The following is a 16,462-nucleotide window of genomic DNA, read 5'->3' as shown; positions in this document are numbered from 1 at the left end:
GAATTCCGATTATACGAGTATATAAAATAGGGAAAATCAAAAGAAAGTATTTTCAAGTGAAAAACCACTTTAAAGTTTGTCGTGAAGTATACAGTACACGGCTATCAATCTTGCTGGTTTGACAGAAAACAAAGATCAAAGTTCATAAGTTTGAAGAGCTAATTCCTGCTCATGCTAGAGAGCAATGTCACCATTGTCACCTTTATTGCCAGAAATTAAGATTAAAGGAAGTCAAATTAGCAAACAAATAGCTTCATGCATAATTGTGGCGCCGCCCTAGTGGATATGCGATATATTGCTTATTTGACAGTTGGCAGCTGCCAATATCGTCTCACAAAACTTCATATTTTCCCCAAGACGTGCGTTGGCGTCGCTTGTATTTTCCCCACCACCAACTTCACACATAGCCAATGTTACACTTTTTTCAGATGGAAGAATGGCTACACTCTCAAGAGGCATCCATCCCTGAATACAGCGTAGGTATCAGCTCCATCGCCTCGGCCCGCGCCAGCATGCAGTGGGGCAGTGACCGCGCCGACAACATCATAAGTGCCGTCAGGGGCTCCGCAGCCATCGCTGTCCCCAGCTTCTTGTTGATGGTCGCTTCTCTGTTAACTATATTGAGAAATTGAAGCTATTAAGCTCCCTGTAGATACCTGCTAAGTCAATTCTACCGATTCAATAGCGGTATCTGAAATGAAAATTAGGCAGCAACCTACCTTAAATTATTTATCTGAAAATTAAATTTACAAAATCATTTGTTATTGAGATACCGCTATTAGGCTTAAGAGGTTAGCATATACGGTGTAACCGCATGCGACTTTCGATAAATTACATCATTAAATTTGATCGATCGATTGAGTTTGTTGCACGTTAGTAACCGCACCGTCTAAATGTGCCTTTAGGTTCATAATTTATGGGGTTGCTTCTCTAGTGACTTTGATGAGGAATTCAGGTTATTAGATTCATAATTTGTTACTCGTTGATTAATAGAATATCTTTCACATGTCAAGATTTCAATGTTATGAAGACTATTGGACATGCACAGGATAATTCAAATTAAATCACTTTTAGGTACTTTACTTGACTTTTGTATTTTTGTAATATTTATACGATTGCACTACAAACTTTTTGAAAATTAATAAAAGTATTTAATTTGCTGTGCAATAAAATATTAGATAAATAATAATTGTTTTATTTATGACTGATGGTTTCTTGAGGAAAGTCGGAGCGCGTCGCTAGTCAAATATACACTGATGAGTTTATGCACTTATATGTAAACATACCTATAGTAATTTTGTTTGAAGATATCAAACGTCACACTTTAGCAATTAAAGTTTTCTAACAGTTTCAAACTCCTTTTAAATAGATAACGTGACAGACAAAGTCAATAATGACTAGAGTTAATACTTTAGTCTGGATGTATTAGTTTATCTTCTATTCAGATAGTGATAACAACACTCGAGATGTCTTATCATTCGACGAAATGCTTAAAACAGACATCGGCGTTACAGTTTCTATTTGGCTGAAGTGCTGAAGGCAGGTAAGTGTGATTAAACTATTAAAATAGTGAATAATGCATTACTGACACTAAAACAGTACTCAAATAACAAACAATAAAAAAAAAATCTGAACCAGGCCCTATGAAGCTAAGAAAACTCCTAATTTATTTACCTTTTGCATTCAAAATTCCACGTTAGGTTTTCAATATTGTATGATTTTTTTGACATTTTGAGATAATAAGATAAATAATAAGGCGCTTTGGACAAACTTCGAAAGCTGGGTAATTTTGAAAATGAAGCACTGTCTACTGTTGGAATATAGTCAAAAAGATGCCATGATAAGCGTTGCAGTAACGTGAGTGTTGCCAAATTAAGAGTATGAAGTGCTTCTAGTTTAGTAGATATATTATTATACTAGTTTTGTCAGTACAAAAGGGCGATAAATTTGAATTTCCTATGGCAAACCGACTCTTAGCGCCAATTTTTTTTTTAAATGCTAACTATAATATTAGCGATTTTCAAAATTGTCCCGTTGTCGTTATTCACCTTATAAGAACCATTTTAAATGGTACATTATATTTACACTATTTACGCATTTAGGTTGCCTTAGCCTTAATTACATTGTTGTTATTTTAATATCATCAATACGTAATTGTAAAAGTCTTCCATCTTTTTAGCCATGCTCCGTTGCTACTTATCATTCCTAGCTGTCCTAACTGTCACAGCAGTTAGCGATACGAACTACAGACTCAACTCACCCGTCAAGCCTTCCTCATACATTATAGCCATCACCCCCTACTTCGATACCAATGATGAAAGAGCCTTCACATTTGACGCTGAAATTAGCATAATGGTATCAACAGACACCAATACTAAACAAATCAAACTACATTCAGAAGATCTTATCTTTACTGCTAATAACATTACAGTTACTAGTGGACAATTTGTTTTGCCATTAGATGAAGCTAACCCTTTAGAGTTTGATACTAACTACACTTTTGCATATATAAACATGCAAAATGAGCTGCAAGCGGCAGTAGATTACAAGCTGAAGATTGTATACACGGGGCCAATAAGAACAGATCTGAATGGGTTTTACAGAAACTATTACATCGAAAATGGAGTTAAAAAGTAAGTATTCTGTTTACTTTATTATTATATATGTAACAGGTATTTTATCCTTTCGAAATTAGTAAATAATTTCCAATTCTTAACTTTTATGTGACTTTTTACCTCTATAACTTTAATATTGACATTGTGGAACAAAGTATGGTTTTGTTGTCCTAACTAATAATTATTATAACAAAAAATTCAAATCTGTAACGTAATGAAAAGAAAATACTTACACCATTATTAATTAAACTTTACGAGACAGAATTAGTTAAATTACGTTTTATCCCTTTCTTACAAATACATAAGTTAAAATTTCAGTAAAAGACATTCATTCTAATTTTCTTTCATAGCTAATTTATGCTTGTAATGCGTCTATGAATAACACCAAAACTCTATAAAAGAACTAACTTATCGAAAATATGATTGCAAAAGATCATGTTGCAAAACGTGCACTTGACACCAAATTTTGATAAACAAGTAGATGTTTTGATGACCAGATAACTCACAGAGAACAACACAATCTCTTGAGATAAATAATTCGAAGAGTATCTTTTCTTGCGAAAACTCTTTTGTCCGTAAGTTTTTGATAAAGTCAACCAGAACATTTACAACTATGTACAGGGTAAAAGCAACTACTCTACAAATACAAATGAGTCCAGAGCTAGAGCCACTTGTAGTCATGGAACACTTTACTAGCTTACTTTTTTTTTTTGGAGTAGTTGTATTTGCTTCTTACTTAATTGCAATTTGCCTGACCGCTTTTATTAGTTATTTTCAGATGTTTATACGTTATGAAACCCAGGTGTAATGTTTTGTATCTTTTCTGACATTTAACTTTTGCGGTTTGCAATGCTGTTACGTGATTAAATTTCAAATGCTCGTCTAAAGACTTAAACTACCTATTCGTAATCTTACTAACTTAGGTAACTTGTAAATAATAAAATATTTTATTTGCAAAAACGTGCGTTGTCGCACGACTACGCATATACGAAAATAACGGACATAACGGTACCTATTTATCAGCCTAGCATTCAATGTTAGGTCATTCTTCTCGAATCGTATCTATCACATCACATGAGACGATATCGTTAATTTCTTTCGCGTAACAATCCGTATTATGCCGAGTTTACACGAATCTAGTACTTGCTTGTAGTACTGGTAGACAAGTGGTAAGGCATATACGGCGAAGCGTGCCACTTAAAACCGAACGACCATAATTTTAAATTCCGAGCTCCTCCCATGAGTTTTCTACATTTACGTAGGTACTTGTACATTCAAGTGTAAAAATATAGGTGTAGACAACTTACTCAAAAATAATACTTAATTCGCTGGTATTAGAGCTATGGGACAAATTATTTTTGAGATTTTCGTGCATCACCAATATTTTTACACTTGACTGTACGTGGCTTTTCTAGGAAATTAAGTTCAACGCAAAACGCAATACATTATTTTTGCACTGAAAACCTTAATTATGAAGGAACAAACAAAAACATGATAGCCCAAGAGCGACTGACTGACTGACATAACGCGTATCAGAGTTCCGTTCAAAATTTAAAAAACCACAGTAAGACAGTCTAATATCTATAAAAAGTCACTAATCTTCTCACTCATTTTCATAATTATAGATTCCTATGCCCTTACGATTTACTGGCTCGCGATCTCTCAACTCAGCTTTTGATAACATTGCTGTTAATTATTTATCACTGGTGCCAGTATTATAAATAAGGTTACTTTATTTTCGGCTCGATATTAAGTCCGTGTAAACTAGGCACCGTGCTTAAGATCCTACTTACAACCTTAACCACATATCACAGTTTGGATACTTTGGATCATACTAGCCTACATTTTGGTCGGTTTTCGGCAGTTAAAATTTGTTAACTATACAAAAAGCAGGCTAAGGCTACAAAAGTGGTTCAAGGGGTCCATAGAACCCGGTTTCGGGTAGGCAGTAACGTTGCTAAAAATCCAAAACACTGTAATCACCTAGTGACGAGGACAATAATATAAGTATAATTTAAAAAGTTAAAATTTTAATCATATATTTACTAATAGAACTTCATAACATTGTTAGTTTATAAGTTATTGTTTCAACTAAGCGGCCTAAAACTTTTTGGCTATCTATAGTATCTTATAAAAAGCCATCATCACATATCTGTGACTATATGCACCTAACTAATAACTCTAATAAGTAAACAAACAATCCACCATATTCCAGATGGCTGGGAGCAACACAAATGGAGCCTACACACGCAAGGAAGGTGTTCCCTTGTTTCGACGAGCCGGAATATAAAGCCATCTTCACACTAGTGATCGACCGGCCTGATTCTTACAAGCCTTCGGTGGCTAACACACATTTGGCAGATACGGTTCCGTTGTAAGTTCTAATATTAATGTTTAGAAATAAAGGAAAAGTGGAAAAATTCAGTCTCGGGCGAGACTCAAACTCGCGAATACGGGATACCAGCCCGCCGCTCTTACAGCTGAGCCACCGAGACTTACCAGTTGACAGCGAATATTTTTAACATGTTCTTCATTTTAAGAAGTGCAATCATCTCGGTAGATGTCGGTAGCCGCACATGCAGGGCATCATGACATCACCTGATTTATCCTAAGTCAGAAAAGAGAAATGTTTCATAATGGGATCATGACTGTAACTTATTCAATATAAACCGATACATCTTTAGATGTATATATTCCTATGATGAAGAAATTGAATCAAATAAATCGTAATAAATAGATAATATAATAATAATGTATCATTATTTACAGAGCCAACGGTTACACAAGAGAAATCTTCCACCCATCACCAAAAATGTCCTCCTACTTAGTAGCATTCATGGTATCAGAATTCGAGGGGAGATTAACAAATGACACACAATTTGGTGTCTACGTGAGACCAGAAGCCATGAACCAAACTGACTACGCCTTTGACTTCGGCCTGAGAGTAGTCAAAGCTTTGAGTGACTACTTCGGCATTGACTACTATTCTACGAACGCTTATTTGAAGTTGGACCATGTGGGTTTGCCGGATTTCAGAGCTGGCGCTATGGAGAACTGGGGGTTGGTTAAGTACCGGTAAGCAATGAGTTGAACCACTAGGTACATGAATAATTTGGATGAAGGTAGTGCTAGTTCACGACCACATTCTGTGAAAACCCATGTAAGCTCCGAGTCTGTGGACGCAATTTGGCTGATATGATGATGAAGTAAATATTTAGTTAAAAATGATGATGCATTGACGAGAATCGTTGATCTGTCGTTAACCTGCTTATTCTTAGCCTCATGTTGGTGCAAATTTTTCCACCCTAATCCTCCGTATAGGTCTATTTTAGATAGGTACCTACCTTCTTTTTTATTTTTTTTTCCTAACCAGAACCATTAACCGTGAATGCTTGAACTCAATATTATCGTGTTTTTTTTGCGCTTTATAACTATTTATTCTAATATCACAATTCTTTCACAGCGAATCCCTCCTCTTATACGTGCCTGAAGAATCAACACCGTACTTCAAATACCGAGTGGCACAGATCATGGCTCACGAAACCACACACATGTGGTTCGGGGACCTGGTCACCTGCCACTGGTGGAGCAACACTTGGCTCAACGAGGGCTTCGCCGATTACTTCCAGCATTACATCACTGCCCTTGTAAGCTACATCTACATACTTCAGAAACTTTGCGGCCCAGATACACGACATTTTGTTGCCCTAAGCATTTCTAGACCATAGTACCCCCATTTCTTTGATCCCTCAGAAATTTTAGCGCCCCTTCAGAATCTTCAGACATGATACCCTGAGGAACTTGATTGTTTACGGATTGACTGCAACGAGGGGAGATCTATGTCCTAGTGAGCCAACGGGACGTATAAATGCTAATGACTGTTCAAAACCATTTTCAGATTGAACCAGACGTAGGATCAGCCGACCAGCTGGTCACAGGCTCAGTCTACGACGGCTACACCGCCGACGAATCCCCGACCTCCCCCGCCATCACCAACAACAACGTCAACTCGCCCGCGGAGATCAGCCTCCATTTTGGAAAGATAACCTATCAGAAGGCGGGCTCTATCATTAGGATGGTGCACCATTTAGTTGGGGATGATGTGTTTAAATTGGGGCTGCAGAGTTATTTAAAGGCTAAGTGAGTTCATTTTGATTTTTGGCTAATATTTCGATTTCATTAAAAATCTTTTAGGCCTTTCACACACGGGCAACCTAAAAAAAACTAATTGTCAACTGCTGTACGATGTACGACCAAACACGTTCGGCGCGTGTATTTCCTTTTTTATTGCAGTTGCATTATTAGGTTGCCTCTTGTGTGAAAGGACTTGACATTGAATATTTTTTTGCTATTGAAACCCTTCACTCAATTTATTTCAAACTCAATTTCAGATAGGTACTCATATTTTTAATCAGTTTAATATTTCATAGTTTGAATTTTAGTCACATTTTCCTTATTGCACAATTAATTAAAAACTTTTATTTTGTTTTCAGTCAATTTGAGGTTGGCTACCCTGAGAACCTTTACTCCGCTCTACATCAAGAAGTCAGCAACGCTAGCGCTTTTACGGATTACTCTGGATTTAACATTGTGGATGTAATGGGACAATGGATAGCAAAGGCTGGTCACCCTATCTTGACTGTCAACATTGACTATGAAAATGAAACAGCAACGTTAACTCAGGTAGGAAAATAGTATATCAATCTGGCAAAATGGTTTTACACATAAAGGTCCTCGGATCAGAGGGCCTACCGCCAATATCGAAAAAAAAATATCTGCCTCTACAATATTGCTCTTGGATATTCGAGTTATAAAAAGGCAGATAAATACATTTCTAACTTCATTCTTCGCGGTAGGGGCTCAGATATACGGCAGAGGTGCTGGACATATCTTTTATTGTCTGCTGTCATACTCGTAGTTAAGAATAAATTTTAATCTACAGTTTTGTAATGGGTACCAAAATTAATCTGTTCAAAATATGTCACAGACAAAAAAAGGCTCTGCCATTTAAAATATTGAAAAACGAAAAGCATGCCGGTTGTTAAGTGTTAACTTTAACTACCTTTATCATGTCGATGAACTTCAATGAAAGTTAAATAGGTATCTATTAAAATTCTACTTTTCAGAAACGTTTCTACATAGACTCATCCCACCAATCGAACGAAACCTACCCCATCCCCATAACATACACCACAGAACTTGTGAAGGATTTCACCAACACCAAACCCGCTTTCATTATGAATGAGGAAACGCAGGATTTAAATCTGACCGGAATTAGTGAATCCCATCCTTGGGTCATCTTCAATGTGCAAGAAACTGGTAAGATTTTGGAAAGAGTCAGGCAAACCAATTTGTAGAAAAAGGCGCGAAGTTCAAAATTCGTGTCGGAGATCGACCCATTGCACCAATTTTTTTTTAATATGTCGCTTTTGTTAGACTGACGAAATTGGTTTGCCAGACTATGATTCAGCTTTCTTTCTGCTTTCTTCTTAAAAAAGACGTAAACTTCATACAAGTTAATAATTATGGATTAATTTTGTTTCATAAAGGTTTTTATAGAGTCAATTACGATGAACATTCGTGGCAACTGATTGCAAATGCTTTAAAAGGAAACGAAAGAGAACAGATTCATCATCTTAATCGAGCAAAGGTAAGTAATAATTACTAGATAGATAGTTAGATATAAAACTGTTAAATTCGGTATGTGTCAAACAAAAACCGTAGCCGTTTATAAATAACGCCATTATACTTTAAATGAATTTTTTCTCTAAGAATTTTTATTTGATTCCTCATAGTTTACGTTTATATACTTAATTATGTAAATACACGTTTTCCGAGCTGTAGCAGAAAATGCTATCCGTATGAACATTTTTTAGGGCGTGAAATAGTCCGTTATATTTTAAACTAGTGACCCGCCCCGGCTTCGCACGGGTAACAAATTATACATAAACCTTCCTCTATCGATTAAAAAAACCGCATCAAAATCCGTTGCGTAGTTTTAAAGATCTAAGCATACATACAGACAGACAGCGGGAAGCGACTTTGTTTTATACTATGTAATGATAAAATAGTGGTCTTAATCTATACAGTACACCATTTTTAAAACATTTCATTATAAATAGTTGCCGTGAAATGAATTAACTCATTATCGTGAAATACGAGTTTGGCTAACAATGTTTCTCTATCTTGGATCTGTCAGATCTCGTTAAATACAACAAGCGTCATCTATTTTTAAACGAGCATCTGAGCTGCATCCATTTATTTATACTTCCTCCTTTTACTGACCTTGGCTTAGAAAACTCGCTATTTTTCAGATCGTGAATGATTTATTCGCCTTTGTGTACGCCGACGAAGTGAAGTTTGAACGGCTGTTCCATGTATTGGAGTTTTTGTTTGATGAAACCGACTATTCAGTTTGGTATGCTGCTATACGAGGCTTGAACAAATTGAGAACATCTTACTTGGGTTCAGATGCTCAAGCAGATATCGAGGTTTGTATATTTAAAATTATGACCTTCATATTTCACACACTTAAACTTTTAAATAAGGATATTATTTGATTAGCTATTTATTACACAAACAAGCTGCTCAAGCATGATTTGTGCTAACAAACAGCGAATACATACCTAGCGTTATTCAAGTAATATTAATTTAATTGTCGACATGCGCGACTAACGGCCCGATTCGAACAATGACATTTCTTCAACCAAAAAACGTCACTTTTGACACTAATAGATCAGTATCGTACCGCTGTGACTTCTTATAAGCATTGTTCAAATTAGGCCGTAAGTATTATCATCTGTAAAAGTATAGTCAAGGAATTCAATTTCTATTTCCAAAGCACCAAATTATTTGAGAACGTCAGTAACAATAATATACATCTATAAGATTGCACTACTGCATCTAGTCATCCTAATTTTCGTTTAATTTCTAGAAATATGCGCTCAAACTACTAGACGGGATCATCAACAAGCTGGGTTATGACGTCATAACCACAGACAGTTTCGTCACTCTTAGGAACCGCATGCAAGTCTTAGAATTCGCATGCAAGTTAGGCCACCAAGGTTGCATCGATAAGACTGTGGAACTCTTTGAGAATTTCAAGGAAAATGGCGTTGAGTGAGTAAACTAACAACACTTAAATAAATAAAGTTTTTTCACCTCAGCAGCTCGAACAAGGGTACTTTGCTACTTAAAAACAGTGAGCAAAATTAGATTTTGCTCACTGTTTTTAAGTAGCAAAGTACCCTTGTTCGAGTTGCTGAGGTGAAAATTTAATTGTTGGCATATCTTAAGAAAACATGAGTGAATAGAGGTAAGTGATGAAGAAGGAATACATTTTTCGGGTTCTCTAATATATTCTCACTGCTGAGGTGAAAAGTTTTGTGAACTACACGAGATCAAAGTTATTTACATCTCGTGCGCTTTTGAGTCCCTTACTACGCTTGCACGGGACTCAAAATAAGCACTCGAAGAAATATCAAACTTTGATCTCTTGTTGTACAAATAACTATTTTCGTTATACTACATCGGTGGCAAACAAATAGGTATACAACCTTAACCTATAGATGCTTGGAACTCCAAAGGTGACAAAATTGATATTGATAAGGTAGAAATACTCAGTGAAGTCCCAGCCGATTTTGTAGTACAAAAACAAATCAACAACAAAAAATATATTATTGTTGATTTTGAAGAGCAGTTTAATGGTTCATCGCTTTATGAAACCGGCAAATAAAATTTGTAACTACGTAGGAATTATGTATGTAACTCATTCCACTTCATCTCTTTACATTAAATTTTAGGCAACCTTAAAGTTTCATCTAAACTGAGATTTGAATCCACGATTTTTGTATATCACAAAAAAGTGTGTTGTGCTGTAGCTGAGCAAATATATCGTTGTCAAAGAAAAAAAGACAACTACTGCTTACTAAAGTTGAAAAATAGGGTCAGACAACACAGGATATCATACAGAAGAGGTTAATACAACACTGTCCTTCCTCACCAGAGTTCCGCCCAGCTTGCGACCAGTGACGTACTGCAACGGCCTCCGTCACGGCGACGGCGACGACTACGATTTCCTGTACCAACGTATGAAGACCACGAACGTTGCTAATGAGGCCTGGGTCATTGGAGACGCTCTAGGATGCTCCAATGATGAGAATAAGCTGAGGAGGTATATAATAAAATAGAAATAATTTTATTCATGAGCACAAACACAAAATGGAAAATTATACATAAGTACATAACAGATAAACATAAAAGGAACATAAAGTGCCACGAAATGGTCTCACCTCAGCATGTTGCTGGCGACTTCCAGCGCTGATAAGTTATGATAAGTTGTCAGTAGCTGTGACTTAAAAATCCCACCTATAGTTATTATTTTAGAGTTCTCATTGAAATACAGCCGGCCTAGCCAAGGTGACAATCGCTTGCGTTTCGCTATCGAATCGCTTTGTGTCTCTCTATCCCTCTTTCAAATGACAGTGACAGCTGCGTTTCGTCGCTACGAAGCGTTAGCGATTGGCATAATTATGTTGTCTACGGGGCCAGTAGTAGATGTACTTTTTATTAGGGTTCCGTACCCAAAGGGTAAAAACGGGACCCTATTACTAAGACTCCGCTGTCCGTCCGCCCGTCCGTCCGTCTGTCACCAGGCTGTATCTCACGAACCGTGATAGCTAGACAGTTGAAATTTTCACAGATGATGTATTTCTGTTGCCGCTAAAACAACAAATACTAACAATAGAATAAAATAAAGATTTAAGTGGGGCTCCCATACAACAAACGTGATTTTTGACCGAAGTTAAGCAACGTCGGGCGGGGTCAGTACTTGGATGGGTGACCGTTTTTTTGCTTGTTTTGCTCTATTTTTTGTTGATGGTGCGGAACCCTCCGTGCGCGAGGCCGACTCGCACTTGGCCGGTTTTTATCAAACAGATCTACCTATACGTCTGTAAACGATACCACAATTTTTTAGATTGAGGAAAAATGTGTATTATTACAGCTATCTAGTGTCCATGTTGGAAGAAAACAGTCCGATCAGAACGCAGGACATAACAATGCCGTTGGTCAGCATTTTAAGCAACTACGAACATGTCCACGTTGTTCTAGATGAGTTAAAACAGAACTATACGCTTTGGACTACCATGTAAGTATAAATAAAAAAGTATATGTATATTTATTTAGTCTAGGCTTCATCTAAAGGAAAACGTAAAGCTCTAGCAAAAAAGTGTCTATAATAAAATTGGGCAAAAATAACTGTTATTCCATTTCCTGATCCATCATGATTAACTTTTATGCAACATAAAAGTTTAACTCTTAATGCCTTGGATTTACGACCGAAATACCACTTCACTAAAACGCTAATAGCTTAATCAATCAGGTAGGTTGGTATAAAAATAAATACCAGCACGATTTTATTTAGATTCCTTCACCGCTTTGCCACACTTTAGTAAGTATTATGGACTTGAGGAGCATTCTACGTAATTGCCTAGTGTTGAACGTTGTCCCGTATAGAAACGCGAATTTTATGACAAAATATAAGGGTATAAAACTTTGCCCATTTAACGTAAATTTTCCCACCGCGTCACAGTTCAGTAAAAGCGAAATCCCATCAAAAACATTACATGTAAAAAAGTGCGAGTCTCGCAACGCTTCTACTACAAAAAAGTTTTGAGATGTAATGTAAAACCAAGTCGGTTATTTTAATCAGTGCCAGGGGGTGTTAAAACTGTATCAAATATATATCTTTAATTTGTAATACGTATAATGACTTGGCCATCGCACGGCTGCATAATGACATAAGGATCATCGTCACCTATTAAAAATATTTCTAATTGAACATAACGCTAGCGCTAATTGCAGTTCGAGCATTACACATATTTACGAGTACGGTACGAGTAAAGCATTATGTAGCCCCTGGCACTGATTAGAATAACCGACTTGGTTTCGCATTACATCTCAAAACTTTTTTGTAGTAGAAGCGTTGCGAGACTTGCACCTTTTTACATGTAATGTTTTTGATGGGATATCATCTCTTTTCGTAGGCAGTCCTTCTTTTCGGGTACTCATACCCATACTATGTATACACATATCATAAAGAAACACATCTTCATTCATACTCACATCGTACATCGTAGTGTACCTTTACTTTACCTACTATTTGTAGGAACTGCAACAGTAACTTTGTAATAGCATATATTTATATGGGATTACAAACTTACTTATGCAGTTCTTAGATCTTTAAAAACGTGACTGATATTGCAATATTTTTAGGTTTTATATGACTTCATTAGCTGAAAACTACTTATGTTTAAAATTTGAAGCTTGTGGGTATACTAGAAGTAACTTAGAATTGTGATGATCAGGCCTCGGAGTTTTTTTAGCACGGTAAGACTAAGGAGAGCTATGGAGTCTTTGTTAACATTAAAATTAAGTTCACACTCATACTCATCCTCATTAATTAAGTACAAGTAAATTATGTACAGCTCTAGACCTAATAAATATCAGCGATCATCACAATAACGAAATACGTAACTATATATTCATGACATAATGTGACATCTGATTTACTCATACACATATTTAGAACTTTCACACACAGTGCAGTATATAACTGCTTGATCGGTATTATACTCTAACTCTTCATAGGGTTCTATCCAGCGCTGTATAAACGAAGAACGTTGGCGAGATTTTGTATTGTGTAGAATGCTGTTGACATGCTTTAATATAAAAGTGTGTCTTAATTGCGTGAGATGTACGTCACAAGACACACACATTACTACACATTTTTCGTGATCGTATATAAGATCTTTGTACGGTTCAATCCAGTGCAAAATTTCAGATATTTGTGGATCCGTCATAATGAAATCAGCAATTTATTCCGAAATTTGCCTTAAATGAATATATTGAAGTAACAAATCATACGTCTTAATATGTTGATACATGACATATGATGTCATTAAGTGCATTATCTAAAGCGGCCAGTGACAACGTATAGTTCCTTATCTTAACAGTAATTATAGTATGTAGGTACGTTAAGTACTTAAATAAAATATTGGAGCGATGACACTGCAATATGGGTAATATAATAATATTAACATACACATATACATATTATTACTTTTTTATAATATAACATTTAATTAAATATATGTAAACAGAATTAATTACATATAAGTAGTCTAAGTATTTATAAAACGATTCGGACGAACTTAATTAATGAGGATGAGTATGAGTATGAATTTAATTTTAATGTTAACAAAGACTCCATAGCTCTCCTTAGTCTTACCGTGCTAAAAATACTCCGAGGCCTGGTGATGATCGTAGGTGACTGGTGAGTGAGTGAGTGTGTCAGTGTCGAAAATAAGGAACTTTGACATACAATAATTCTTAAACTACTAGTTCAAATTGAATGTTTTTGAGAATAAGTCTTAAGCATGTTAAGCCCAATATATTACTGAAAATTCAGGGTTCTAGCTTCAGCCAGCACAAAATTACAGGACGTCGAAAATGGCCTGAATCGCTTCGAGAAAAGGATGGTACGGCCGTGCCTCTTTGTTTTGCTCGACTTCGCGGGGGCACTGCCAGATTACTTAAATTACATAAAAACAGTTACAGATTACAGATACACTTTCTTTTTACGGTAAGTATTCAATTTGACCACAAACTTTTTTGTTGTTAAACAGATATCCTTCAATGGACACCATTCTTGCAACAGTTCCTTCCGCCCTCCATACAGAAGCAGAATTTAAAGAGGTATGTATAATTCTACTCATACAATCTGTTGCTTTCTTTCAAAAATCCAAACTGTAACACATCAGGGGCTCAACGTAAAATTGTAGAGTTCCCGTAACCTCCTCAGCCAATGTTGTAAAAAACACACACACAATAAATAGAGAAGAACCAGAACAATAATAATTGTACTACCAATCTCACGCCACGTTTCAAATGCCAAGGATAACCCTTGCCTTGTAATGCGGGCACGGCTAAACCATGAGCTTTCCACGCGGCATGGTTGTCCTCCCGTGTCATCTTTTCCTAATTTGTCCCAAATGGTCGTCAAACAATACTCGAACGACGTCCGCAAACATTCATTAGCACTACACGCTCGCTAATCGTCGGAAACCACCCTCTAACCCTTTTACTGGGTCACGACTATTTGTATATCCCGAATCAACAGGCCATCTAATCACCTTGTCTGATATTGACAACTTCTGTCTTAACAAGTTTGTTACGTAAGTACTTTGTTTTAATCCAAAGTTTTTGTCAGCACGGAATGAGTGTAAAAACTTGCGGCAAATGAAAGATTCTAAATTATGAATGTGAAAAGGATTATAAACTGAAATTGATATCATACACCAAAGAAAAAGTGATCAAGTCCACCGGTGGCCGAGGCGGGAACTTGGTCACTTTTTCTTTGCCTTAAAAATACGTGAGTGACTCGTTTTATATTTGATATAATATGTCTGTGTCTGTGTCTCACGGTAGTGTTGTAATTAAAACTGCAGCTATATTGATGGCTTTCTCAATGTCAAGAACGGTTTTGCAAACTGGACGCATGCCAGAAACTAGAATTTCAATGTCATTGGGATTTACGGTTTTTGCAATAACAAAAATAATAACAAATTAAATCATATTTTCTTTTTCTTGAACAAAACAATGACTCACGAGTTCCTATTTTTTAGCTTTTATTAACGTTGCAATGTATAGTATGTATGTCCGGGAAAATCTTGCAAGCTAAATTAGACCCACTGCCTTATTTGATTGAGCTGCAACTTCATGTACATAATTATGTAGGTTGGCTGACAGTGCATTGATACCATGGAGCTGATGATGATGATAGACACAGGAAGTGGCCATAGGAACTCTGTGATAAAACAATGCAATTATGAATGGGTTTGTTAGAATTATCTCGATGAGTATTAGTTGTCTGTAGATAGAAAAGTATAGCCAGTGTCAGACAGTGAAAAGTTGTAGGTTGTTATTGATAATAATATTTTTGACAAAAAACTTTAAGTAAACATTAACAGTGACATCACAATAACAGTGATATGAAAATACCTTCTAACACATGTTGGCGAGTAACGTCAATTGCTACTTTTACTATCATACATATTAACATAAAACTACTTTTGACATTGAATGTACAGTAGGTCAGTTCATCATTGGCAATTAACTCATTTGTATTATCAATTAGCTTGGACATGAGCATGAATTAATTTGTCAACAAAAATGTACCAATTATTCCAATTACCGCAAAATAATATGTCCTTGCGTCTTTTCGCCCTTTTCTGGTACGTCATATCATTTCATTTTATGTTTAGTATTTTAATTTATGTATCCCTTCATTAACCTTATACATAATTTACCCAAAGGTTGACTGATGGAGACTGTCTTATAGCATTAAATCCGCCTTTTGTACGATTGCGTTTTGTTTTGTGCAATAAAGGTTAAATAATAAACCTTGATCCCAAAAGTTCACATAATTGGTCCTTTTCAGGTCAATTTTGATCGTCGGTCGAATTTCGAAAATTGCGGGCATCTTTATCTGTCACGAGAAAGACCCCCCAATTTACGAAATTCGCTTTTCGCGGTACGCCCTCTGATTCTAAATTCAAATTGTATCTTTTTTTCAGTTTGAATCCTGGCTGTCTAGCTGCCAATGCGGCGCCCAGGCGCTGACCGGCGCTAAAACCGCCCTAGACCAGGCCAGGGCAACCACAAAATGGGCCGACAACCACAAGCAAGACATCTTGGGCAGTTTGAGAAACCACGCGCTGATGGCTACCCCATCCTTGTACGTTACTGTTTTTAGTATTGCGATGGCTATGATTTGTAGATATTAA

The 16,462-nt window shown here is 36.3% G+C and overlaps 1 protein-coding gene and 1 non-coding gene across 2 annotated transcripts in view; one reads left to right on the top strand and one right to left on the bottom strand.

Moving 5' to 3' along the window:
* The window catches only part of LOC134649788 (uncharacterized), a 51,487-nt gene extending 35,025 nt beyond the window's left edge, over positions 1-16,462 (top strand). The window contains exons 46-60 of the mRNA XM_063504615.1: positions 429-630; positions 2,180-2,633; positions 4,831-4,989; positions 5,385-5,690; positions 6,079-6,262; positions 6,514-6,755; positions 7,109-7,298; positions 7,742-7,934; positions 8,165-8,265; positions 8,930-9,106; positions 9,550-9,734; positions 10,621-10,788; positions 11,620-11,763; positions 14,303-14,372; positions 16,253-16,462. Coding sequence (XP_063360685.1) covers positions 429-630; positions 2,180-2,633; positions 4,831-4,989; positions 5,385-5,690; positions 6,079-6,262; positions 6,514-6,755; positions 7,109-7,298; positions 7,742-7,934; positions 8,165-8,265; positions 8,930-9,106; positions 9,550-9,734; positions 10,621-10,788; positions 11,620-11,763; positions 14,303-14,372; positions 16,253-16,462 — 2,985 coding nt within the window. The remainder of the gene's footprint in view (positions 1-428; positions 631-2,179; positions 2,634-4,830; positions 4,990-5,384; positions 5,691-6,078; positions 6,263-6,513; positions 6,756-7,108; positions 7,299-7,741; positions 7,935-8,164; positions 8,266-8,929; positions 9,107-9,549; positions 9,735-10,620; positions 10,789-11,619; positions 11,764-14,302; positions 14,373-16,252) is intronic.
* On the bottom strand, positions 5,039-5,110 carry Trnat-ggu (transfer RNA threonine (anticodon GGU)). The gene has a single exon. It is a non-coding gene; the product is annotated as a tRNA-Thr (tRNA).

The sequence above is a fragment of the Cydia amplana genome, chromosome 7 (genome assembly GCF_948474715.1).
Source record: "Cydia amplana chromosome 7, ilCydAmpl1.1, whole genome shotgun sequence".
NCBI lineage: Eukaryota > Metazoa > Arthropoda > Insecta > Lepidoptera > Tortricidae > Cydia > Cydia amplana.
This window is presented reverse-complemented; position numbering and strand designations above follow the sequence as displayed.